Raw genomic sequence first — 24,035 nt, forward strand, 5'->3', positions numbered from 1 at the left:
ACCACTGAAGGACAGAGCAGGAGAAAAAAGAAAAAAGCACAGGTTTAAAACACAAGCGGAGAAGAATTCGATCTGAGATCAAGTTTGAATCAATGAACAAACTGCATACTGCAGGCAATAAAACCTAAATAATAAAACCACCTTAATGGGTTATTTTGTGTTCTTAAGGTTAATCTATATCAAAACAACTTTCTAAACTTTTCTTTTTGTAATATGGAGTTAAAAAAATACTTAAAATGTATTATGTCATTCGGTCAAGGTACGTAAAAACTGATGAAATATTATATACATCCATTATATGTATTTACTATAATTTATAAAATCCTAACATTCAAATCACAAAGACGTCTGAGATTTTAACCCAGAAATCTTTAAAATGTTAATAACAGCACAGAATCTGAGTTGTAAAACATTTCCAGAAAAACACTCTACTGTGAACCACATACACATACACTTGTATTAAAAAAAACTGGTGTGAAATTGTTCATTTTATTTTCTCTGGCATCAGACGTGTCCATAAAAAACATCCATGCACACTTTCACGCCTGCAGTAGAAACACATGTGCCAGTTAGAGCTGGTGGAGAATTCCTGCACTTGAATAAAACACAACACGTACTGAACAGCTGGCCTCAAAAGAACAGCCTTTTTCTATCAGGCCTTTTTCAGCTATTTTAAAGCACCCGCTGGTCTTGCTGTCAACTGCTAAGTTGGAGAAGACAGTCGAGCATCTGCATATGACGACTAAGAGAATTGAGTCACACTTCAACACTAGACCTTGCATTTATTCAGCAAAACACAAACACACAGTTAATCCCAACATGTGCGTGTCATTGTATGAAGCCCAATACATTTTTACACAGAGATGGTAGGCTGTTCTGTGAGGTCGCCAGGGCGATATTCTGCCGTAACAAAGGTGCTGTGAGTTGCACATTGCTATGTAGTTGCTAGGGTGCTGTGAAGCATCGCTAGGTGGTTGCTAAGGTGTTCTGTGTGGTTGCTAGGGGGTTGTTTAGTTACCTCCCATAATCAAAAGAGCCCCCTAGTCTAGTGTATATGAAATTCTGGACACTACATACTATAGTGCACAATAACATGGGTCCCTTTTAAAACATGAGCCTGTAAACGTTTTGCTGTTTTTTAATGCAAATTCGCATTAACCACATTGTTTATGCTGCAAAACAAGATATGGGCGAAATGTAATTCCCTAAGAGTTTGTTTAAATACATAAACAACAAATATGAGCAATAATAATAGTGATATCTATCCAGTGCCAAGAATAACTATGAAAATCACAAGCAAACTGCAAAAATGTCTCCACACATACTCGAGCAATGCTACGACTCTAGCAATGACCGACATCTCATGTGGAAATATTAAACCCACATCACCAAAGCACGTGTCATCAAAATCTCATTTTGATCTGAAAAAAGCATATTTCACTGATCGGTTGATAAGAAAACCACACGAGCACCACACATCCCCCAATCACTGGACACTGGATCTCACATCAGATACCAAACAGCACACAGTCACATCCTGTTTCCTTCATTTTCAACTGAACGCTCTCTTAATGGATCTGAACTGACAGTCGACACTTCTGCTCTGATCGAGCTAAAAGCAAAAAGAAAGACAGGCACTCACGAGCAGGCGAAAGCCACAAGAGCACCGCTGACCACAATGAAGTCCAGTATGTTCCACAGGTCCCTGAAGTAAGCTCCAGGATGCAACAGGAGCCCGAGATCGATCATCTACAGTGGAGAAAATTAACGAAAGCCTTTATGATGCTGGTGCAAATAAATCCATACACTTTAACAATGCAGTGGTTTAGTTTAGTTTAGTTTAGCACAATGTAAAATGATATATAAATATATTTAAGTTAAAAAAAACTGAAAGTACAACAATACTGTGCAGGGAGAGGCAAAGAAAACCCCAAAGGGCATATCTGAAGCCTCCACCTAAGTAAACAAAATTAAGATAAAATTAAGCCAAATTACATAATATAATTATATCAAAACCCCAAAACAATATACAACAGAAAAAAAAAAAAAAAGAAATACAAAACTAAAAAACAATTTTACAAAACATACATAAATGACCCTGTAGCCTGTTAACTGTCAGCCGTTCCGTATACGGGACACCTAAGTTTGCGTCAATATTTGGCATGTTATTTCTAATTGAATAATGACAAACTATATATCATTGGAAAGGTCTAAGACTCTAGAATACAGATTTATTTGGAGGTTTTTTTTATAATTTATGTAGGGAGAGTAATTGATTATTTTTAATAAAGAGTGTGCTTAGATTGTTTTTTATCCTTTTGCGACCCGTATTTTTTAAATGTATTTTTTAATGAAAGAAAACCATAAACTTTTTCAATTTATTTTTTAAAAATAAACCTTTAATTTTTGTGTCTCACTTAATACCAAAACCCACAAAACAATATGCATCACACAAGAATGCATTTCATATGAACATTTTCCAAGTTTAAGCATTAAGTGCCAGAGGTTGCTGAAATGTTGCTGCTATTAGGCAAATACATACAATCCGATGAGACGATGAGACAAAGTGGAGAGGTTTATTTACCTTTATAATCATCTCAAATGTAAACACACCAGTGAAGACGTAGTCCAAGTACTTCAGCACCTTCGGGAAAAAAAAACCCATTTGAGTTTTAGAAACATAATCCTGTTTTAGGTCTATTTCTGTATAACGAGAACAGCTTGGGCCAAGTATACTTGATTATGTGACACATAAAACGAAAATCTACGGCATTTGGCCCTATGATTCAGTGTATCATGCAATAATCCTCAAATCAGAAAATATACACGTACTGTAGCTTTTTCAAAAGATATAAAAAGATGCTTTGAATAAATATTTAAGGTTTACCCAGTTTTGCTTTTAAAACATGAACAGGAAACCGTCAGGGAATGTTGCGTGAAAGCAGAGATTCATCTGACAGGCCGATCATGATTAATAAATCGGCCAGTCGAATGTAAAGAAAAACAGTGAGGCATGCGATTCTCAGAGACATGTTTACAACTCCTCCTGTGTAATTCACAGATAATCAGCCCTGCTTTTGGCCTGATGCGGTCGCCGTGGCTACATAAATCTCCTCGCAGGCCGTCTCCAAGGACGATATGATGGCAATGTGGGGCAAGTGACGACTCTCTCTATGACAGTTCAGACAAGGGCTGCCATATTGCCCCGGAGGTCTGTCCTTGAGTTATATAAACAGTGATTTCATAACCCCGCCTTGAAGTCATAGACAGTGAAAATGAGATCGATGAAATGTTAGTTGGACTATTTAAGATGAAAATGGATCAATTAGATCTGTTAAGGTTGAGTATATGTGAATGTGTCTCACATTGTTGCGGGGGGCATCGGCATGCACAGGGTCCTCGGCTGCCAGCGCAATGCTGCTCATGGTGATTACCGTGAGAATACACATCTCAAAGTAACGCAAGTTGACCACATAATGACAAAGCCGTCGCACACTAGAAAGACAACACAAACATATTTTATTCACACTGTAGATTCAGAGCATTACAAGCAACATATTCATAATTCTTTCGTTTGAAGTGCGACTCACGGGTTCGAAGGGCTGAACACAAACATAGAGCTGTATGGCAGGATGTGTTTAGGAGCGTCCTGATTTAGCTCATCAAGATCTTTCTTTTCTTCGTTCAGTGGGTTGCTGTCACCATCAATGTCGTTCACTGTCAGGGAGATGATCATTAGAGCAAAGACATGGAGCAAAGTCACAAGTGTCAAAGAAACAGTCAATGTGGTCTGCTTAGTTTGCTGCGCTACATCTTCCAGAATGGTTTGCGTAGTTTCCAAAAGCTGTTATTTAGCACAATATGAAGGTTGCTTGTTTTATTGTGCTTAACTTCTTTTTATAGATGTTTTAGCCGCATCAACATAAGCAAAGTAATTTTCATCAACATAAGCAGTATGTTGCCTAAACTGAACTTCTTGTAGACCTCTGCAAAGAATCAATAACTGCTACTAGCATTCCTTTGTTACAATCAATATACAATAAAACAGTAATACAAATTTATATTAATATAAATTAAATATAAAATAAATTGGTAAATAATAATGAAACACAGACCAGAAATATAATTTGGGCCAAGCACGTGCGTCCAATGAAATAATTTATAGTATGATTTATAGTTTTATATAAAACATGCAATAAATTAGGGCTGTGAAACGATTAATCATGATTAATCGCATCCGGAATAATGTGTGTTTACATATTATACATAAATGTAAAAACATTTATATATAATTTAAATATAAATAAATACATGTTAATATTTCCTAAATATGAAAACATCTGTATGTGCATGTGTTTATAAACACAACATTTAGTTGAACAATACACACATAATCAAAAAAACGTTATTCTAGATGCGATTAATCACGATTTATATATTATAAATGTACATATTAAATGTTATAGAACTTTTATAGAAAAATTTATAAGGAATGGGACATTCTTTAAGACAACTACATATTATACAAAATTATTTATGGGTCATCATGAAATTAAAAGCAATTAAAGCCATTCAAAGCAAACATTTTATTATATTAATTTCTTTACTCTTCTAATAACCCTCTTAAAAACAACATTTCAACATACTATTTCAAGAAGAAGGTAAAATTATGACCATCACTGACTGGGAATGATGGCGGTCTCTCCTGGTGGGGCAGTTATGGTAACGGGGATATTGACTCCGGTTAGACCGACTCTGGTGTTGTTTTTCAGATTGTCTGTGTTTTCTGGCTTGTCTTCAGTAGGGGACTGATTGGGGCTGGTGGCTAAACTGTTGTCCCCCGTTTCTGTTGGTCTGGCCCTGAAACAGTAAAAAAGCTTTAAATGTAAATGAAACATACACAGCGACACAATTTAGAGAACCATCTTAAAGTGATGCAAGAAATACAAGAAATTAATAAAACAAAATGCCACAACTTTTCACAAAATAAATCTCATAGGAGTGTGCAGTACGAGAAGTAATAAACATTATTTCTAACATTATTTTTACATTACAGAATGGGTTTAAGGTTTTCAATTAAAAACAACATTTTAGAATGAAAAAAATGTTTTTTTTATTAGCTAGTCTTATAAAAGTGTCTCTGTATTGTCAAAAATGTTTGCTACGTATGCGTAAAACACAGAAAATCGAATCCAGTTTGGATTTTTTTTTTTCACGGACGAAAATATCGGAGCCAAAAGGGTAATTGTGCTTGACACAACGTGACGTCGTATTTACTTTTTAACGTGCGACACAAATTTCGGACTCAATGTACAATGGCCTTTAGTGTGATAAAGTGCACCTGGAGATACATGGACGCCTGTGTGAACTTACTCAAAGTAACCTAAATGTATACAGTCGCTCAAAACGACCAGGGTCACCAACCAGTTGAAAAGTCACAAATAAAGTTAGTTCTGACAAATGTTTTCTAACATGTATCTAAACACAGGAGTCACAGTAAATCTCACCTGTATCCTCTGCCTTCATTCTCCCTGAATTCCTCTCCATCCAGCGTGGACTGAGCTTTCACACGTTGGCGATGTTTCCTCCTCTCTCCATTATTTACTTCACCTTCTCTGTGCCCACGTACCCTGCCTCCATTACCAATCGTGCCATTCCCGTTCCCATTAGACCTCCTTGAGCGGTGGTGTCTATTTTCTCTCTCCTCCACCTCTCTGCCCTCCTCAGGAGATCCAGGTGAGTGATGATACCTGTGTCCCCCGTCCTGACTGGCCGTGCGCTCCAGACCCCCACGGAGGTCTCGGTTTCGGCTGTGGTGCCTGTGGTGTCGTCCGTCGCCGGCATCTCCGTTCTCTCCTCGACATCGGTGGTATTTCCGTGGGTGGGCGGAGGAGGTTTGAAACTCTAATGTGTCTGGATCTCCCTCTGCCCTCTTTCCCTCTAAGAGTTTAGGATCGTCCTGGGTGCTATCTCGATGCTCCACCACCAGCGGGCGATCATGGTGGGTCTTCATGTCGGGTCGCAGATGCAGAGCCGAAGACACGCGCAGGCGCTCTTCAGGCTCTAACTCGTTGTAGAGGGCCTCGCTGCTGCTGCGCACGTTGTGTCTGCGCAGCTGATTGGTGCGCTGCTCCCATATGGACATCTTCTGAAGGGACCTCTGTTGTTCTATACTGAGCGGGAGAACATTTACTTGAATTACACACACATGCACCGTTTCTTCCTTTGATAAAACCAACATCCATGAACCAACCACTGCTGGATATAAAATATGGCATTGTCACTGAAGTAAGTGTGATCAGACACATGGTCAGATGTGGAATTCTTTACAAGATGACTTTAAATTAAAATAATGCAGTGGAGGACATTTGTCTTCGTTCTCTCACCCTCGAGTTGTTCCAAATGTGTATAAATGTCTTTGTTCTGATGAACACAGCGGAAGATATTTGGAAGAATATCCAGTTCTTGGCCACCATTGACTACCATAGTAGGAAAAATGACAATGGAGTCAAGTTTCCCAGAACTGTTTGCTTTCCTACATTCTTCAAAATATCTTATTTTGTGTTCAACAGAACAAATACATTTATAAAGCAAATGTTCCTACTATGGTAGTCAATGGTGGACAAGAACCGTTTGATTACAAGCATTCTTCCAAATATCTTCTCTGTGTTTATCAGAACAAAGAAATGTGTTCGGATTTAAAAACAACTCGAGGGTGAGTAAACGAAGACAGAATTTTCATTTTTTGGGTGAACTGTTCCTTTAAGAGTCTTTACAATTACTAAAAATGGCATCATAGACCAGTCAACTAGAACAGTGGTTGGCATGGATGTTTTTGGAAGAGTTTTAGTATCATATGTACATGTCATGCCCCTTTAATTCATGCATCTCATTGAGTTATCACTTACGTCCGACGCCAAATGCTGTTCCATTCTTACGATGAAATAGAGATTACCAAGAGGCTAAAGCGCTAATGATGTGCTAACAACATGTGGTAATAATAAAAAACCCACTTCAGTTATTACAATAACATCCTGAGCCATGCCACTATACCTCACAAAGCGACGACACGGAGAGTAGACAAAACTCCTACAAAACACATTCGGGTTCCCACAACATAAAAACAACAGACATGTTAAAGACAAAACAAACATGTAAACGAACATTTAAAGAGGGGAGAACACAACAAGTGTGAAGGACACAACAGACAGAAAATCACAACAAGAAATGAAAATGTTGAATATACATAAATGGCACACAAACAGCATGATTTAAATAGAATATTCTTAGTAGAAAAGAAGCTCATACTATCCTATATCCACACACAAGCATACACACCCCCACACCCCCTCCCCCCCCCCCACACACACACACACACTTCAAACCCAAAACACTACAACGACCCTCCATCCAAATGGCCACTGCAGCGTGCAGACGGCACACCCAGGCTGCTCTGTTTAGTTTGGCCTTCATTCATATTGAAAAAGTTCTTCATCATCAAAGGATCAAAAAATCAAAGTGCCCGAGGCCTTTCACATATATAATACATCTATCTGAGGGCGGAAGGAGAACGTGTCCAGATGGAATTACAAGCCACATGTGTGCTACAAATACAAAATCATATGTGCTCATAAGTTATATATAATAAAGTTAGTGATGTCTCTAACTAACTTATACTACACATTAACCACCAGAAAAAGTATTTCAATTACACAAGTCCCGAATAACCTTCAGACTTTAAAGTAGTTCTAAACAATTCACCCACAATTGTCTTTTTCTTTCCTATTCTACCTTCTCAACTTTTTCCTGCTTACTGCTAAGAAAAAAATAAGAAGATCGACCCATTTAAACACCAGCCACTTAGACACGCAGGACTGTGATTAAATAAAAGGGTGCTATTAATGGCCAACATGTCAGTACTAAATAAATGGATTCTGCATGACCGCATAGGTCTACCTGAAACTGATGCTATTACTCACTCCCAAAATCAATGAGACGAGTCACGACCAAAACGACAGAGAAAGAAAACAATAAGAAGATAAAACCAATGAGGAGAGAAGAACAGAGAGGAGGAGGAGGACAGGAGGAGGAGGAGAGGAGAGGAGGAGGAGATATTGAGAGCAGAACTCACAGTGAATGAACGCTGCAGACTGAAGATCTACGAGAGATTTCATCTCGATTTTGCTTTACAAAACTGCATATGCGAAACAAAAACAAAACAAACGCATGAGACGCACGCAAACGGAAGTGTGCAGGGAAAGCAGACGGGAGACAGGTGATGTCACGCTGTCTGCACACCTGCCCTCTACAGTACAGTATGTATACGAAATACAAGACACAAACGATGGTAACACTGTAGTAAAAGACAGACTGTGACCATGAAGAATGTTTTGATTGAGACCTATAAAAAATGAATTAAACATATATGATGTGTAAAATTATTGTTACATTTAAGTGTTTAAAATGTTGGTCCTTCACTTCAGTGTCACCAGAACGTACAATATAAAATCTAATAATTCACATATTGAAGTGATAGTTCACCCCAAAATGAAAATTCGTCCATCGTCCACTTGCTATTCAAACCTGTATGACTTTCCTTCTTCCGCAGAACACAAAAGAAAATTATTTTTTTATATGTTGGTAACTGGCACCCTTTCACTTCCATTGGTTTTGTGTTTATACAACATAAGTTAATGGGTGCCGGCGCAGTTCAGTTACCAGCTTTCTTCAAAATATTTTCTTTTGTGTTGTGTGGAAGAAAGGAAGTAATTGAGTCAAAAGGTTTGAAATGACAGAAGGGTGAGTAAATGCTGACAGAATTTTCATTTTGGTGCTAACTTTTCCTTTAAAACTCAACACATTACCAAAGTGTGGTACGCAGTATACACAAAGTGTGAACATTGTGGTAAACATTGTGATTTCATGTAATAGAATGACATATAATTGAGATTAAAATAGTAAAGTTTGAACTTCATGTGCTCTGTGAACAAACAAGAAAAATGGTTACGCATATGAAAACGAACAGTGATCATACAAATAATAGTGACACATAAAAATAGAAAAAATAGTATTAAAAACAATGCTTTTTGAAACCCTACTGCTGACAACAAACATGCGTCTCTACAAACTATAGTAAACACATTAACCAATGTAAATTCATATTACTGTACATTTGTTTACCTTACAGATGCTTTCTCGCTAATTTTCCATATGACAAACTGCATTTAATATCATATGATAACTGCATACAATAAAATATACAATAAACCTGAGCAGGGGTCGACAACCTTAATAACATGGCGTGCTATTTAAAAAAATCTTGGTAACCGATGTGCAGTATCAACAAATGTTTTTTAATATAATTATCCAGAATATTTTATCCTCATTACTTTAAGATTAGAATCACTTTTGAAGAACAATTGATTTTTGAGGAAAAAGCATATTGCATTGAATCAGCCTATACCTGTATACATTTTTTTTTTCCAAATTAGTTTGATAACAGTTGTATTACAGTATATTAACTTAGATGAGTCAATGTTGTGGATGTATTTATAGTCATGCTAATAATGTAGTCAACTAATGTTAACAAATAACTGGTTTGTTCCCTGGGACGGTACATACAGGAGTGTCATGTGTCTGGTGGTGGCGCTTCACTACAGCTCTGGACTCTACCGCACTACAGAGCCCCACACACATAAATATCTGTAATGTGTCAAAATCAAAAATTTTGTACAAAAAAACTTCATCATAGAGACTGCGAGATATATTGATCTGTTAGGGAATAACGGAAAAAACAGCACATTAATACAAAAAGCCATATTTATTGCTCAAATCTACCACATTAAAAGCAGACACAGAACTACAATATCTGATTAACCAATCTGATATAGAACCCATTGATTAAATAATCTTCAAATACCACATATTGTTTAAAAAATAAAAATACTGTAAGTAAAAATTGGTCCAACTTGCATCAGGATTAGACTTTGAACTTGAGCTTGTGCATACATAATGCACGTGTCCGATGTGCAAAACCAGTGAGCTTTTCTAGAAAGGATGCACCATTTCTGAAACTAAACCAAAAATATTAAATTTGGAATTAATATAGCATTTAACTGCATGTGCTTGGCATGCTGTTGATTTCCTTTCAGCGTCCCAATAGTGGCACGCGTGCCTTAGGTTGCCGACCCCTGATCTAGAGAACAAGGTAGCTTGAATGCAAATCTTACCCTAAAGAAACCAAGTTAGGAAGAACAGACACACAGAGCAGGTTAAAGGGAAGGCCACGGTCACACTGATATTGATTGGACGAACGATCAACCAATCACAAAAACAAAACAGTTCTGGTGGACATAAAAGGAAAAGCTCCACAGCACGAGGTCAGAGGGAAAGATGTGAAACAGTAACTTACGCTGCTATCGAGATGTTGGCCGCAGACATGGGACTGACCTCCTTCACCTCCATGGCTTTCTGAAGTGCAATGCTCTTCTTCGCTGCCTCCTCTTGCTCCTCTTCATCCTGAAGACATGGGCATCAATGAAAGGCCAAGAGCCAATCAGAGATGTGTATAAAAGAGATACAGGGAAATATTCTTTGGTTAGACTATTATAATGCTTTGAACATTTCCTGTCTGTCAATCATTTTGCATGTTCTCCCACATGAAATGCTTAAACTCTAAAGTCTAATTTTGACATGCAAAAACGCTATTTATTCCAGTTTGTCCATCTCAGTGTGTGTCTCTAGAGGGCGGGGCTTTGGAAACAGGGGGTGTGTCTATCTCAGTGGCTCAGAACAGAGCTAGTATCAGCCAAAATGTCCTAATATTGTCAAATGTATTAAAATGTTCACAGATTTTGCATATCCATCACCAAAATTTGAAGACTGTTGCCACATTATGGTATATTATCTAAGCAATGATGTGTGACAAAAATATGTAGTTAAAAATAAGTATTTAAAAAGCTGATAAAAGTGATTTGTATGGAATGACATGCTAAAACATTACTATCACTTATTAGAAATTATTATTTAGAATCACGTGTCGTAAAATGCAACCTTTCAGATTATTTTGTTTCGTCATCAGAAAATTTAAAACCGGGTCTGCCTCATTTAATGCACTAAAAGGCTTTGTATATAGAAAATTCCAGACCAAGCAGATGATTTAAATAAAAGCCAAAAAAACCTTTGTCAGCTCCTGCGCATTGGCAAGGTTATCCACGGCGATAGCCAAAAATACATTGAGAAGCGTGTCTGGTTATAATCAGGTTAGAGAAGCATCTGCATTGCATATTGTATTCCATCATTAGCGCTGCATTAAACAAGATTAACATTTTCAGCAGTATATCAATCGGGACACAAATGTAACATATTTATCGCCCATCTTAGCATCTCTAAACTGATGCACACAAACAGATGTAGGAATGTAGGATACAGTTTCCAAAAAGCGTAAGCACTATGAAGTAGACAGAAGAGAACATTCCAGTCCGGACGCCACCCTGAGACTCAATCCCATGATACATCACTGCGTTCCAATCCTCTCCCGTCAAAATCTTTAAGAGGCATAAACAGGTCAGGCACACAACACAACACACCCAAATATAACGTTTCTTAAAAAATGCATGAATTAAACATTCATGAGACCAAATGAATACAAAGTGTACCTGGAAGACTGTCATTATAGCTGCAGGGAAGCTGTCAAAGTTTGTAGTGGGTGTTTCATCTTCAAAATTAAACCTAGTTGGAAAGAGAAATCCTGATTACACCGGGTGAAAAAGCTTGAGAGGCAAAATTAAAACTTTGATGTCATTTCTGGTTTTGACTGAGTCTAGTTTGGAGAAGCAGAGATGTCAAAAAGTTTGGTGTTGGGTAAAAAAATTCTGCTATTGCACTGCTTTTACCCTCCAGCCAGACATCAAACCTCATCCGTTTAAAAGTTGGTGTTTAAAAACATCGCTAATAATCTGAAAGATGAGAAGAGATTGAAACATACTGTATCTGTATTCACATAAAAAGGTTTTCTAGAAGTAAATCTTTATAGGCTAACACAAAGACAAAGATTCTCAAAACTTCCTCAAATTGTACCCATCCCATCCTTTGTGTTGGCCACCATCAAATTTGTTGATAAATGTGACACTTCCTATCATTTCTATTATTTTATATTCTTTTTATCTGAAGTTTTAGGTTTAGAGCAGATCAGCTTTATCCCTAACTCTCCCCATACCGTCTGTGAGAGTACATCAAGGTCTTCAAAACAATGTGAATTGCATCCTTCTCTCAAAATCTAAATGCTGTTCATTCAAAAAGGACCCCTCTCATGCATATTTAAATGTTTATTCCTCACAAAATTGTTAGTTCAAAGTGCCGTCTTGCAAAAGGACAGATGATGCAACTGCAAGGAAAGATTTGTATGATTTTGCATAGATGTGAAAAAATTACTTAAAAATTACAAATACATATTTTATAATACCAGAGGTTGGGGATTTAAAAATATTCATATGTTTCAAAGTATCAATAGATATACGACAAAACAATACTTTTAGTTAATCGCTAAAGTGTGGATGGAATTTGTGTAAATGTATTTTATTATCACATACTAAATGTTTTATCATTATGTGATATAAAAGAACTCCATACAGACAGAGGCAGATATGGATAAACAACTGAAAAGTCAGATCCCTGCTGATTTTTAGAATGAATGAGAACATGCAAACTCTCCAAGCACAGAGAAAACATCTGAGAAAGATGATGTCTCAAGGGCCTCGAAACCAACAAAGACAACCAAACAATAAAAACAATGCTCGATGACAGCGGCTCATTTAACAAGATGTTCTAATTCTTCATCTCACTCTAAATTGCATTAGAAGGCATTTTTGCAACCCACAGACTAATTCAACAAAATCCCAACTGTCTTTCAAAAGAAACCACAGAGACCAGCGGACGGATTCACAAAACATTCTTAAGAAGAAAATTCTTCTTAACTGCCATGTTTTATCTTAAATTCTAATTTACGAAAAAAGTTGGGAATGTTACGTATTCCCGGAAAAAAAAAACTTCTGAAGATGTTCTCAAGATTTATATTCGGAAAAAATTTAGAAGAATCCAAATTCTCAAAAAAAACGCGGTCGTAAATATCATCTTAAAATTACGACAGCCGCAACGACGGTTGTCTTAAATCTCAAAAGGTACGATGATTCATTTTTTAAGTTTTGAGCCAGAATCATAATTTTGACGTTTACTTGCCATTAAGGAATATTTATTTTGATTTACTAATGATAGGTCTAGCTCACTCTTAGCTTTCATTATTAAACACGGAGTGCTTTTGACATTATTCTGGGGCAAAGTGACTCGAAACGAAGAGGGTCACAAGTATTATCACAAAAAATCACAAAAAATATAATAATTAGTATATTTGATAACGCTTTCTAACATATAAGCTAACATGCGATCATGAATTGCATTTAATGCGAATATATATATGCTATATAAGAATCCGACGTGCTTGTTGTTACACACAAAGTCTATAGAGTGTGATCATATTATTTTATTCTTAAGTCAAAAATGGAGATGTTCTTAAGAAAATATTTGAGATATTTTAATAAATGTTTGAGAATCGCTTTCACAAATATTCTTACGAACTTCCTATAATTGATCTCAAAAACAATCTTAGATTTTGTCAGTTTCGTGAATCCGGCCCCAGTTCCTTTACGATAAGGAACAAAGTATGGCTGTAGTCCAAACTGTTTGAAAACAACTTTACTACCAGCAAACACTTAAGAGAAATCATTATGTAAAAAAAAAAACAGACAACTATAGCTTTTACGCAAATACCACTTTTCAGTCAACACTAAGAAACCCTACAGTATCATTCCCGGTCATTAGATTTACACAGGTTAAGGACCCACAATAACTCAAAAAGCAAAAATGAAATAGCCAACGGGAGGTGTATATGCTGACATCACAACATGATGCGAAGCACCACCGAATACATCATTATTCAAATAGATCTTAAATGTTCTGTCTCAATGAACAAACTACAATCATGCGGGAGACTTATTTGGAGTGTTAAGCATAATTTCCCATGTGACTCTGAAAATCAAGCATTTCTTCATGCAGACACACGCTCGTGCTGCGATGGCTAATGGATGCATTCACAGGAAGAACTCCTTCTAAATAAAATGCTGTGTATATGCCCAGGGTTAATGGGTTCAATCGTTTAACTGGAAGTATTTACACAAGGTTTATAATTGACTGGTGTCTACTTGTTAGATTAATCCTAATAGTGAAGGGGTGGGGGGTGTGGTGACTAAAGCTTTGATTCATCAAGCTTGTTGTCAGCGGGACGCCCTTCATTAAAGCAAGCAGACACACTGCATAATCAGCCGAAGCGTAGAGATCTAAATCCCTGCTGGCATGCAGTATCACTATCTAACAAGCGGACAGAGGGATTATAAAGATGGATTGGGATGGATTGAATTCTGACAGAATATGAAAGCACAAATGTGGATGAGGACTGTTGTCAAGCATATGTCACTATTCACTTTTCAAGTTTGATAAAAAGCAGGTATAAATTCCTTTGTGTTCCAATATAAGCCTCGACTTTTAAATCTCGTCATCACAACTACATTCAACAGCAGGGCACTTATTATTATAATGATGCCGAGCAATTATACACATGTTCCAAACTATTTTATTCATGCAAAAGGGAGCAGATGGTGCCGGGGCGGGTCTGGTTCTTGGACACATCACACATGCTGTCAGGCCATAGATCCAAATTTTCAAGCGTCCAACTACACGCGAATAACGCAATTTATTCGCGCAAGCTACGTTTGGTCTGAACACACAGTCAGTATAAAGATGGTCATAAGACAGACAATGCAACAAGTTCAAATGATGAATACATGAATGTCTGCTTTACACAAAGTACTTCTACTGATTTAAACTCTAATGTTTTATGGGGGTTTTTGGCATCCACGTTCTGACACGCACTTGTATAGCGAGCAAGTTCACTTACTGGCCTCCGAAGAGCTGCATGCCCAGCAGGGCGAACACCACGATGAAGAGGAAGAGGAGGAAGAGCAAGCTGATGATGGACTTCATTGAGTTCAACAGAGAAACAACAAGATTCCTCAGAGAGTTCCAATATCTGCAGACCAAGTGAGTGGGTGACAGTAAATAAAACGAAGATTATTGTAACAATATGCACGAAGGTTTAGATAATGATCTACTTACTTGGTGACTTTAAAAATACGGAGCAGACGAAGGGCTCTCAGAACACTGATCCCAAAAGACGCACCGGGCTGAATCGCTGCCCACACTACCTCAAAAATACTCCCCACAATCACCTGAGAATAGAATCCAAGAGCATCGCTTTGTGTGTTTACTCGTCTTTTATTTAAACTAGCACTTAAATACGTGATATAAGAGAAAAAACTACTGCATCAATAGAAATCATTTGTGAAAGTGAACAAACTGGCACAGTCGTAATCTCGGAATGTCCCTGTGGCAATTCAGCATAGTCATGTATCATAGTAGCGCATAATGACGGACTGGATCAGACCTCATGGGGCATTTCTGAATCATGAACGTGTGACTCACCCCAAAGTCAAAACCGTTGAATGAGGAGTGAAAGTAGTTTCGGGGCCCCAGGCCGTACATCTTCAGGGTCATTTCTGTCAGAAACAGACCCAGGAAAACAAACTCTGCCAGGTCTAACAGACAATAAAAATTTAAGAGGACATTAACTTATCCATCAACACCCCAACACATGCCTTAAAAACATTCCTACTACCAGGTAGAGCTGGGAAATACAGCTTAAACAACTGTACGTTAATATTACCCTTTTGACATGTTTTAAAAAATGCTGTCACTATAAAGTGTTTTATACAAATATAAAATGTTTTGAATAAACATGGCTTACACAGGGCTTGGGTGAGCCACTCGGGCTGGTCGTAATGAACAATGGCCACACACAATGTATTCAGTCCCACCAAACACAGAACGATCCAGTAGAAACTTTGTGCTTTAACCATTCTTCGAATGAAGAAGCGCACCCTCTTTTCCTTACGACGGAAGTACGATGAGCTGTCATTTTTACTGCTCTTCAGGCTAGCTCTGGCAAAAGGTGATCCAGGGGGCGCTACAGGGGTAAAAATACATTCATTTTCTTCTTGAAAAAAAAACATACATCTTCGAAGGTCTCTACTGACCTCTAGTCTCATACTGTAGGTAATATCTTTAGCCCTGTCATATTGCAGGTTACTGCAGAATAGGCTGCAGCATGTCTTAGCCAATAATCATTATTCCTACTTTATATTTACATATCGACTTTTTAATTTGGCAGACGCTTTTTTCCAAAGCGACTTACAGTGCATTTTGTGTATACATGTCTTTTATCAGTATATGTGATCCCTGGGATCAAACCCATGACCTTTGCATTTCCAGCGCAATGCTCTACCAATTGAGCTCAGAAACTATACATTTTCTATGAATAGATTTCTTTTTAAATGCAGGAAAAAACTGGTCTGAAAAAAAGTGAAAGTGTCAATGCTCAAATCATTTTCTGGTTGGGAAAAGGTCACAAGTCAAGCCTTACCGACGGACGATATGTCTGTGAAATGTTCCTCTCCTTCCTCTGCACCGATGAGGTCATTTCTACCCTTCCTGGTCTTAGCTCTTTTCAGGACTAAACACATGAAAGAAGAAATTCAATTGTGTATAATGAAGCAAAGAAAATCAATGTAATGTCATTTTTACATCAAGAAAAAGATTCAAACTACAGAGTAAATCTATAATAGCTATATAAGGACATAAGCATATTTTGTGGATTTGTGTATAAATCCCCCAGAAGTGCCCCCATGTAAGGAATAAAATCCAAACACCCTAAAGAAGATGCTGTGCCTTTCCCCCTTAACGTTGAAAAATAATGGTGATACATCAACTTTCTTTCAAAATTGGTCATACCTTCCACTGGCCTGGTTTATCATAACATAATATGGTGAACCAGCCCCTAGACCCTACAGTAGCCAACTTTTCACCTGAATTGTTTTGTTTTCTTCTATACCACGCACCATCCAGAGGAGATTTCTCCTCAGCATTCTGGTCCTCTTCAGCCAGCAATACCTCCTCTATAACAAACAAAGATCAAAGAAAAGCAGAAAAATCCATTACATAAAACATGCCGTAAAAGTCTTTTGAGACAAGTTCATTGTGAAAGGTTTTATGTAAAAACTATTCAATATATTGCCATTCTGTGAAATGAATAGAAAAGTTAATATAATACGCACATTTTGCAATGAAAATATCAAAAAGGAGACCACAGAGAATTGTTGTCATCATTAGTGTAACATGTTACATGTTGGCTGAGACTTCTTGAAAACATTTCACTCTGTTAGCATTCCCCCCATTCTCAGATAAAACAATCTTCAGATACAGTATCACTGAGCAGGGGAGCCGTATAGGGTGGACAAGTTATGACAATTCCAAGGGCCCATGACTGACAGGGGCCCCAAAAATAGGTAAAAACTAATATAAATTATCAAACCATCATCATTCATCATATATATATATAACAATAAAATTAAAGATCTCTTTGCTTTTGACAGTAAAAGTTAAAGATCCCCATTGACCAAAAAGTAAACATCCATATTGACCGACCACCCCCCTGCATCTGCATGAAATGATTTGGTCCTGCCTTAGCGCTCTCAGTGACAGTGTTAAGTTGCAGTCAGTAGCTTTTGATGGGACAGTTAGGTCCTAGAGATGTGGTGACAACAGCTGCGCAGAGGGGGCCCAATTAGATTTTTCGTCATGGGGCCCAAAATTCCTGGCGGTGCCCCAGTCACTGAGTATGCAAAGCACATCTTGTATTGCGCCACATGAAGTCGAGCACCATCATGCCATTGTTCAACCTCATCTTGCTTAAAACCTATGTATGACTCTTTGTGTTGTTGAAAACAAAAGAAGATAATCTTTGTGGTTAAAGTGGTTATGTGTCCATAGGGAAGTCAATGGTATTCAGTGATATTCATTTTGGTTACAAAGATTCTTCTAAATATCTCCTTTGTAATTTTCTAATAATCTTTAAATTTTGGTATGATTGTGAGATCAGGCTGGAATCACCACACAGTATACTCATTCAACACGTAGGGAACTCAATGAGACATACTTAAAACTTGAAAACACACAATAATAGAATGTGAGATTATTATGTGGAAAAATTAACTTGAATGACAATTATACTGTAGGTGAGGTTTACACTTTGGAATTAAAAAGCCATGAACATTAGGTAAGGACCTCTGATGAGAAGATTTATTTATTCTTGATTTATTTGAGTTTATAGCTTCTCATTTCAAAATACAAATATGTAGTAGTATATAGACTAAATTAGCATGCGCTTTTATTTGGAAAGTTTTGAATTTTAAATCTTACTTTTGCTTTTAGAGATTAAATAGTGTATTCAAAATATAAAAATAAAATCGTCAACAATATTTATAAAATAAAAATAGAAGCACTGAACAAATCTGAACGCTGAACAAATTATCATTCAGTGCATAGGAGCAGTGAGATGAGGTTGATGGGAGACTCACCTGCTTTGCAGATCCACTCCAGGTATCCAGTAAGCTCTCTCTCAATCTGCTGCTGTCTGCGGAGCTTCAAGAACTCCTGACGCTTCTCCACCCGTTCTCTCTCTTTGGCAAATTCCCTAAGACGAAAACACACAGAACACTTTTTGAACCCGAAAAATAAAAGTTACATTACAAGGAAATGAAGGAAGAACAACAATTTGGAGCAAACAGCAACATCTTAAGTAAAACATAGCAAAGATGACTTAAATTTGAAAGACCTGGCAACCTGGCAACAAAACTATGAGGAAGTAAAACAACTTGGACTTATGCCCCGGCGTTATATATCATCAAAACAAACTCTAGAAGAGAAAGAAAGGTATGTTTCGACACAAAGGATCCGACTTAGCTTACAAATATAAATAAAGGAGTATTATGTGTTCGAAGCATTTGTATTGAAACGTGGTTAGAAACATATTATGGTGGTATAATGTATATATTATTGCACATCTAACAATAAAACAGACAGGATCAATGTGATCATATTATGGCATTGTTTAGAAAACAAGAAATAAATGTCTAAAAAGGAAAATGTCAGATCAAAGGACACCGCATCACATGGTGGTGCAGGGAAGAAATTCCCCCACGTCTAATCCAGGTAAGTTTGCACATTTACTGTCCTTTTTGCATTGATCATGTCTTAACGTATTCCTAGCAGTGACCTTACTTTACATTTAACTTTCTTCAAGACACCAGCCAATCTGAGATAAGAATGGTTATGACTGGGGGTCGGCAGTTAATGGGAGTAGAAGCAAGTGGAAAAAGTTCAGCAGGAAACATAATTTTGGGGAGAAATGCTTTTGATACCAGTAGAAGAACTGCACGATCTGTTCAATCTACAGGAAACGTACATGGAAGACGCCTGACTGTTGTTGACACACCCGGCTGGTGGTGGCATTACTCTGTAGAAATCACTCCCAAGTTCGACAGACGGGAACTCATAAGAAGCCCAACACTTTGTCTACCAGGACCCCATGCCTTCCTTCTGGTCATACCTGTAGATTTAGCATTTCCAAGTGTCTACAGAATAACTCTGGAACAACAACTGAAGTTTTTGTCTAAGGAGGTCTGGAGACACATTATAGTGTTGTTCACTTCTACTGAGCCAGCATGTGATGAGAGCTCTTTGAAAAGCAAGATTAGAAAATGGCCAGATCTCGAACAGCTGCTAAAGAGATGTCACAACAGATACCACATTCTTAATATTAACAACAAGAGCGACAACACTCAAGTTATCACGCTGCTGGAAAAGATTGAGAAAATGGTGGCGCAAAACAATGGTCATCACTTTAAAATTGGCAGGAACATCTATGTAGCGGGTGAGAGAGAGAAGGAAACTAGAGAAAGAGCAAATCAAAGAGTTCTTGCTGTGAAGAGGCAAAGATCTGAACTCCGAGCACGGTTTAGAGGTAAGAAATTACTACAAGTATGTCTTAATATATAGTATATTATGGCCCAAATGAAAATGCTTACTGGCACAGAGAAAAAATTAAATTCAACTGATGTACTTAAGGTACAGTTCACCCAAAAATGAAAATTCTGTCATCATTTACTCACTCTCAGATTGTTCCAATCCTGTATAAATGTATTTTTTTTAATGATCCCAGAGAAATACATTTAGGAAAATGTCCGTAACCAAATAGATCTCATCCACCATTTACTGCCATAGTGGGGAAAAAAATACTATAGGAGTCAAAGGGAGATGAGATCAGCTTGGTAACTGGCATTCTTCTGAATCTCTTCCTTTGTGTTTAGCAGAAAAAAAATTATACAGCTTTGGAACAATCTGACGGTGAGTAAATTTCATTTTTGGGTGAACTGTCCCTTTAATTCTCGCAGCTTAACAATAGAGCTTTACCGAATGTCAAATATTTACTATACCAATATGAATTGAAATGCACTTACTACTGCATATGTCCTCTTTAGATGGGCCACAACATCTAACTGATGTAAGGATTGTGATACTTGGAGCAGCATGGGCTGCAAGGAGCTCTGCAGGCAACATCCTTCTTGGAGAAGAAGCTTTTAAAGTTGACGATTCAAGAACAACAGTGTGTTGTGAGGTAAAACATGCTGAAGTGTACGGGAGGAAGTTGACAGTGGTCGACACTCCAGGCTGGTACTGTAACATTCATGTTGAGAGCACATCAGAGCTGGACAAATTGGAGATTAGATGTAGTGTATGTTTATGTCCGCCTGGTCCCCATGTCATTATACTAACTGTTCCAATTGCCATAACTTATGACAAGACTTACAACAAGGTTTTGGAAGAACATATGGATATCTTGGGGAAGAAGGTCTGGAATCACACAATCGTGCTGTTTACCCGAGGAGACTGGCTTGGTGATACAAGCATTGAGGAACGTATTGAAAATGAGGGGAAGCAACTGCAGTGGCTTATTAGAAAGTGTGGGAACAGATATCATGTCTTTAACTGTAAGCAGCACACTGACAACACACAAGTCCTGGAACTACTTGCAAAAATTGAGGAAATGGTGATGGAAAACAATGGTTGTCATTTTGTACCAGAAACAGACAGTAATCCGTCCACAGAGCTTGAGCTAAAGATGAAAATTGCAAATAGAAAGATGATGAAAGTGAGACGGCAAAGAGATATCCTTCAAGAACTCCTAAAGGGTAAGGGAACAGCATTGCTTTAGTTCAAAGTGTATGAGAAATTACATTACATTAAGAAGTTACTTGTATTCAATATTATTTATATAATTTTTTATTTACTAGAACGGAAACACAATCTTTCAGATGTGAGGATTGTGCTTCTTGGAGGAGAAGGAGTTGGGAAGAGCACATCAGGAAACGTCATTTTACAAGCAAATGTTTTTAAAAATATGCAGGGGGAGGTATTTTATTGTTCATTATTCAGTCTGTGTTATTTTTACTACTAAAATAAATGTATATGTAGAATGAGTGAGACTTTACAGTGGTACAGTGTAACATTTTTTGTTACTCTGTCCAGAACTGCAAAGTCAAGAAAAAAATCAGGCAATGTGTAATGCAACAGAGGAAAGTGGAAGAATGGCATGTCTCAGTGGTGGACACACCAGGCTGGTCCTCTTCTGCTCTGGAAAATGCAAAAGAAATTGCGCAAAGCGTGACCATTTGCTCTCCAGGGCCACACGTATTCCTGCTAGTGTTACCTGCACATCAGTCTTTTACACAGACAGCTCAACAAACAGTAGAGCAACTCATGAGTCTTTTTGGCAAAGGTATCTTTAGACATACCATAATATTATTCACTGGAGGACGCTGGTTGAGGGACAGGCCCGTGGAGCACTACACTGCGTGTGAAGAGGAAGCGCTGCAAAAGTTGATCGCAAGATGTGGCAACAGATATCACATGCTTAGCGACAAGGGTAGCAAATATCAGGTCAAAAAATTGCTTAAGCTGATTGAAGAGATGGTGAGGAGGAACAGAGGCGAATACTTTACTCCAGAAAAGAAAGACATCAAGCCGTTACCGACTGTGCTCCAGTTACTTAATGAGTCAAACACAATGAGAGACGAGTGGAACAAACGTGAGGATGAACTTATAGACAAAATGTTAAAGGCAGCAGTGGTGGATTTGGATGGAGAAGAATCCGAGCAGCCATCTTACCGACGAAGAGAAAGTATTAGTCAGTCAACTGCTGGTAAGTTTCTATTTTCTTTATCATGACCCAGTGTCAGGTTGTTGTTGTGAGGTATGGGTACTCCAACAATGATTTAAATCTAGTAATTTTTAACAATTAAGTGTGGTCATGATCTAAACAAAATTATAAAATATAAATAAATTATCTAAAGGGGATTAAACCAGGAGACTCAAAAATGTATACTATTTTTTTGTGATACTCTCTTAAAAATAAAGGTTGTTCACAGTGATGCCATAAGAAAAATATTTTTGGAAGAGTCAAAGATTATATAAAGAACCATTTTCTTAATTTTACTGAAATGTTCTGTGGATGTTAAGGGCCCTATCGTACACCCTGCGCAATGCGTCGAAAGGTGCAGCGCAAGTGTTTTTGATAGTTTCAGCCCGACACTGTTCTCATTTTCCTGCCTAACAACATATACAATTGTACTTTCAGCTAGTGAAGACTCATTATCTGAGAGCGGAATTTCCATTGGAGCTGAAACGCTAAGCCCTGTTGCGAAAGTATGTTCATGGCTGGAGCATTTCACCAATAATGGAGCTTCACTTGTCACTTCATCAACTATTCAAGACCTGAATATGGAAAGTGCCACAGATGATTTACTAATTTTCAAACACAATGCCAGTGACATGGCTAAATATCTCAGTAAGATAAGAGAGCGAAAACATGGAAGGTCATTGTCATTTTAGAGATGATTTTGTGAACCCCCTGTGAGTGATCAGTTAATAAATGAATATAAGCTTTGTTGACTAAAACATGTAAATGTAAGTGTGACTTAAGCCTCCTGTTTCTTGTTTCAAACACACTACATGTAATATATTTGTTTGCCTTTTAACATTAGCAGTAATATTTTGCAAAACTGCAGTTTGAATATGAATAATTTAATGATAATGATGAAATACTACTGACATTTGATCAAAGCAAATAAACAAGTTAATATGATACCAGTAATGACTATAGCCAATAAGTGTTTTGCCCTGTCCTTTAGAAGAAAAGTCGCGTTGCACAGGTCTCGCATCTCTCACGTAGGAGCTAAAGAAGCATAAAATGAGGAGCGACAGCAGTGAAGGACAAGAGAGAACCAGCCCTGGATTTTATGTTATGTTTTATTATGTTAGTTTGAACGGCAGTCGACCGTGAAAGGACCTGTCGGCATTTTACTTTCGTTTGGTTTCTTTGTTTATTTTACTAAGTTTGGTTTTAACTTTGGTCCGTTCCCCGCCTCCTTCCTTCCTTACTTGGAACTTTGTTACAATAACTTTTCTCACTGTTACAGAAACAGTGATCAAACTACATGTGGGGTGATGTAATGATGTTTGGTGGTGAACCACTTTACTTTAACATTTACATTTATGCATTTTGCAGACGCTTTTATCCAAAGCGACTTACATTGCATTATCCTATACATTTATACATAGGTATGTGCAATCCTCTGGGATCGAACCCACAACCTTGCGTTGTTAACGCAATGCTCTTACCGCTGATCTACAGGAAAGCTTTTCCATCACTTCATACTCTTTTATTATTTTTTGACACACTGGGAACAGTTGTATGTATGGTAACTTTCTCAAATGTCTCAAGAGATACCATGCAATATTTTGTGCAAATTTGATGTAAAGATTACAAATAAAAAATGTGAAAAAGAAAATTGTCAAAATAATAATAAAATATAACATTAAATCATAAAACCTGGCAAATCAATTTCACTCAGATATGCTTTCAAATACTAAATCAATGAATACATTGGGCATAGAAAATAATTTAAATATGC

The 24,035-nt window shown here is 37.4% G+C and overlaps 2 protein-coding genes across 5 annotated transcripts in view; one reads left to right on the forward strand and one right to left on the reverse strand.

The window, feature by feature from the left end:
* Positions 1 to 24,035, reverse strand: part of cacna1bb (calcium channel, voltage-dependent, N type, alpha 1B subunit, b) — a 108,742-nt gene that overhangs the window by 30,628 nt on the left and 54,079 nt on the right. Inside the window, exons 7-24 of the mRNA XM_056731546.1 lie at positions 18,582 to 18,697; positions 17,064 to 17,120; positions 16,589 to 16,678; positions 15,914 to 16,132; positions 15,592 to 15,704; positions 15,226 to 15,338; positions 15,008 to 15,139; positions 11,658 to 11,730; positions 11,429 to 11,546; positions 11,180 to 11,247; positions 10,412 to 10,518; positions 8,132 to 8,194; positions 5,508 to 6,173; positions 4,685 to 4,860; positions 3,591 to 3,717; positions 3,366 to 3,495; positions 2,585 to 2,644; positions 1,643 to 1,749 (exon numbers count right to left, since the gene is read on the reverse strand). Coding sequence (XP_056587524.1) covers positions 1,643 to 1,749; positions 2,585 to 2,644; positions 3,366 to 3,495; positions 3,591 to 3,717; positions 4,685 to 4,860; positions 5,508 to 6,173; positions 8,132 to 8,194; positions 10,412 to 10,518; positions 11,180 to 11,247; positions 11,429 to 11,546; positions 11,658 to 11,730; positions 15,008 to 15,139; positions 15,226 to 15,338; positions 15,592 to 15,704; positions 15,914 to 16,132; positions 16,589 to 16,678; positions 17,064 to 17,120; positions 18,582 to 18,697 — 2,535 coding nt within the window. The remainder of the gene's footprint in view (positions 1 to 1,642; positions 1,750 to 2,584; positions 2,645 to 3,365; positions 3,496 to 3,590; positions 3,718 to 4,684; positions 4,861 to 5,507; positions 6,174 to 8,131; positions 8,195 to 10,411; positions 10,519 to 11,179; positions 11,248 to 11,428; positions 11,547 to 11,657; positions 11,731 to 15,007; positions 15,140 to 15,225; positions 15,339 to 15,591; positions 15,705 to 15,913; positions 16,133 to 16,588; positions 16,679 to 17,063; positions 17,121 to 18,581; positions 18,698 to 24,035) is intronic.
* On the forward strand, positions 18,617 to 23,865 carry LOC130408100 (GTPase IMAP family member 8-like). 4 transcript variants are annotated; one of them, XR_008904725.1, is made up of 7 exons: positions 18,617 to 19,215; positions 19,307 to 20,026; positions 20,544 to 21,254; positions 21,357 to 21,475; positions 21,592 to 22,264; positions 22,700 to 23,028; positions 23,253 to 23,865. XR_008904725.1 is itself a non-coding variant. In XM_056731549.1 (7 exons), exons 1-7 carry the CDS (start codon positions 19,149 to 19,151, stop codon positions 22,951 to 22,953), a joined length of 2,358 nt encoding a protein of 785 aa, XP_056587527.1. In that variant the 5' UTR covers positions 18,617 to 19,148; the 3' UTR covers positions 22,954 to 23,865. The 4 variants fall into 4 exon arrangements, 3 of the variants coding, with proteins under 3 accessions (XP_056587527.1, XP_056587526.1, XP_056587525.1); XM_056731549.1 differs by having other exon boundaries at positions 20,544 to 20,680; positions 20,867 to 21,254; positions 22,700 to 23,865; XM_056731548.1 differs by having other exon boundaries at positions 18,617 to 18,936; positions 19,119 to 19,215; positions 22,700 to 23,865.

This window comes from Triplophysa dalaica, chromosome 19 (assembly GCF_015846415.1).
Source record: "Triplophysa dalaica isolate WHDGS20190420 chromosome 19, ASM1584641v1, whole genome shotgun sequence".
NCBI lineage: Eukaryota > Metazoa > Chordata > Actinopteri > Cypriniformes > Nemacheilidae > Triplophysa > Triplophysa dalaica.

What these genes read in the sequence shown, in the direction of transcription:
- LOC130408100 (XM_056731547.1), top strand. Translation starts at nt 19,149, where the DNA reads ATGTCAGATCAAAGGACACCGCATCACATGGTGGTGCAGGGAAGAAAT. An exon ending in TTCCCCCACGTCTAATCCAG is followed by an intron (nt 19,216 to 19,306) that starts GTAAGTTTGCAC and finishes ACTTTCTTCAAG; the next exon opens with ACACCAGCCAATCTGAGATA. An exon ending in CCTTCAAGAACTCCTAAAGG is followed by an intron (nt 21,255 to 21,356) that starts GTAAGGGAACAG and finishes TTTATTTACTAG; the next exon opens with AACGGAAACACAATCTTTCA.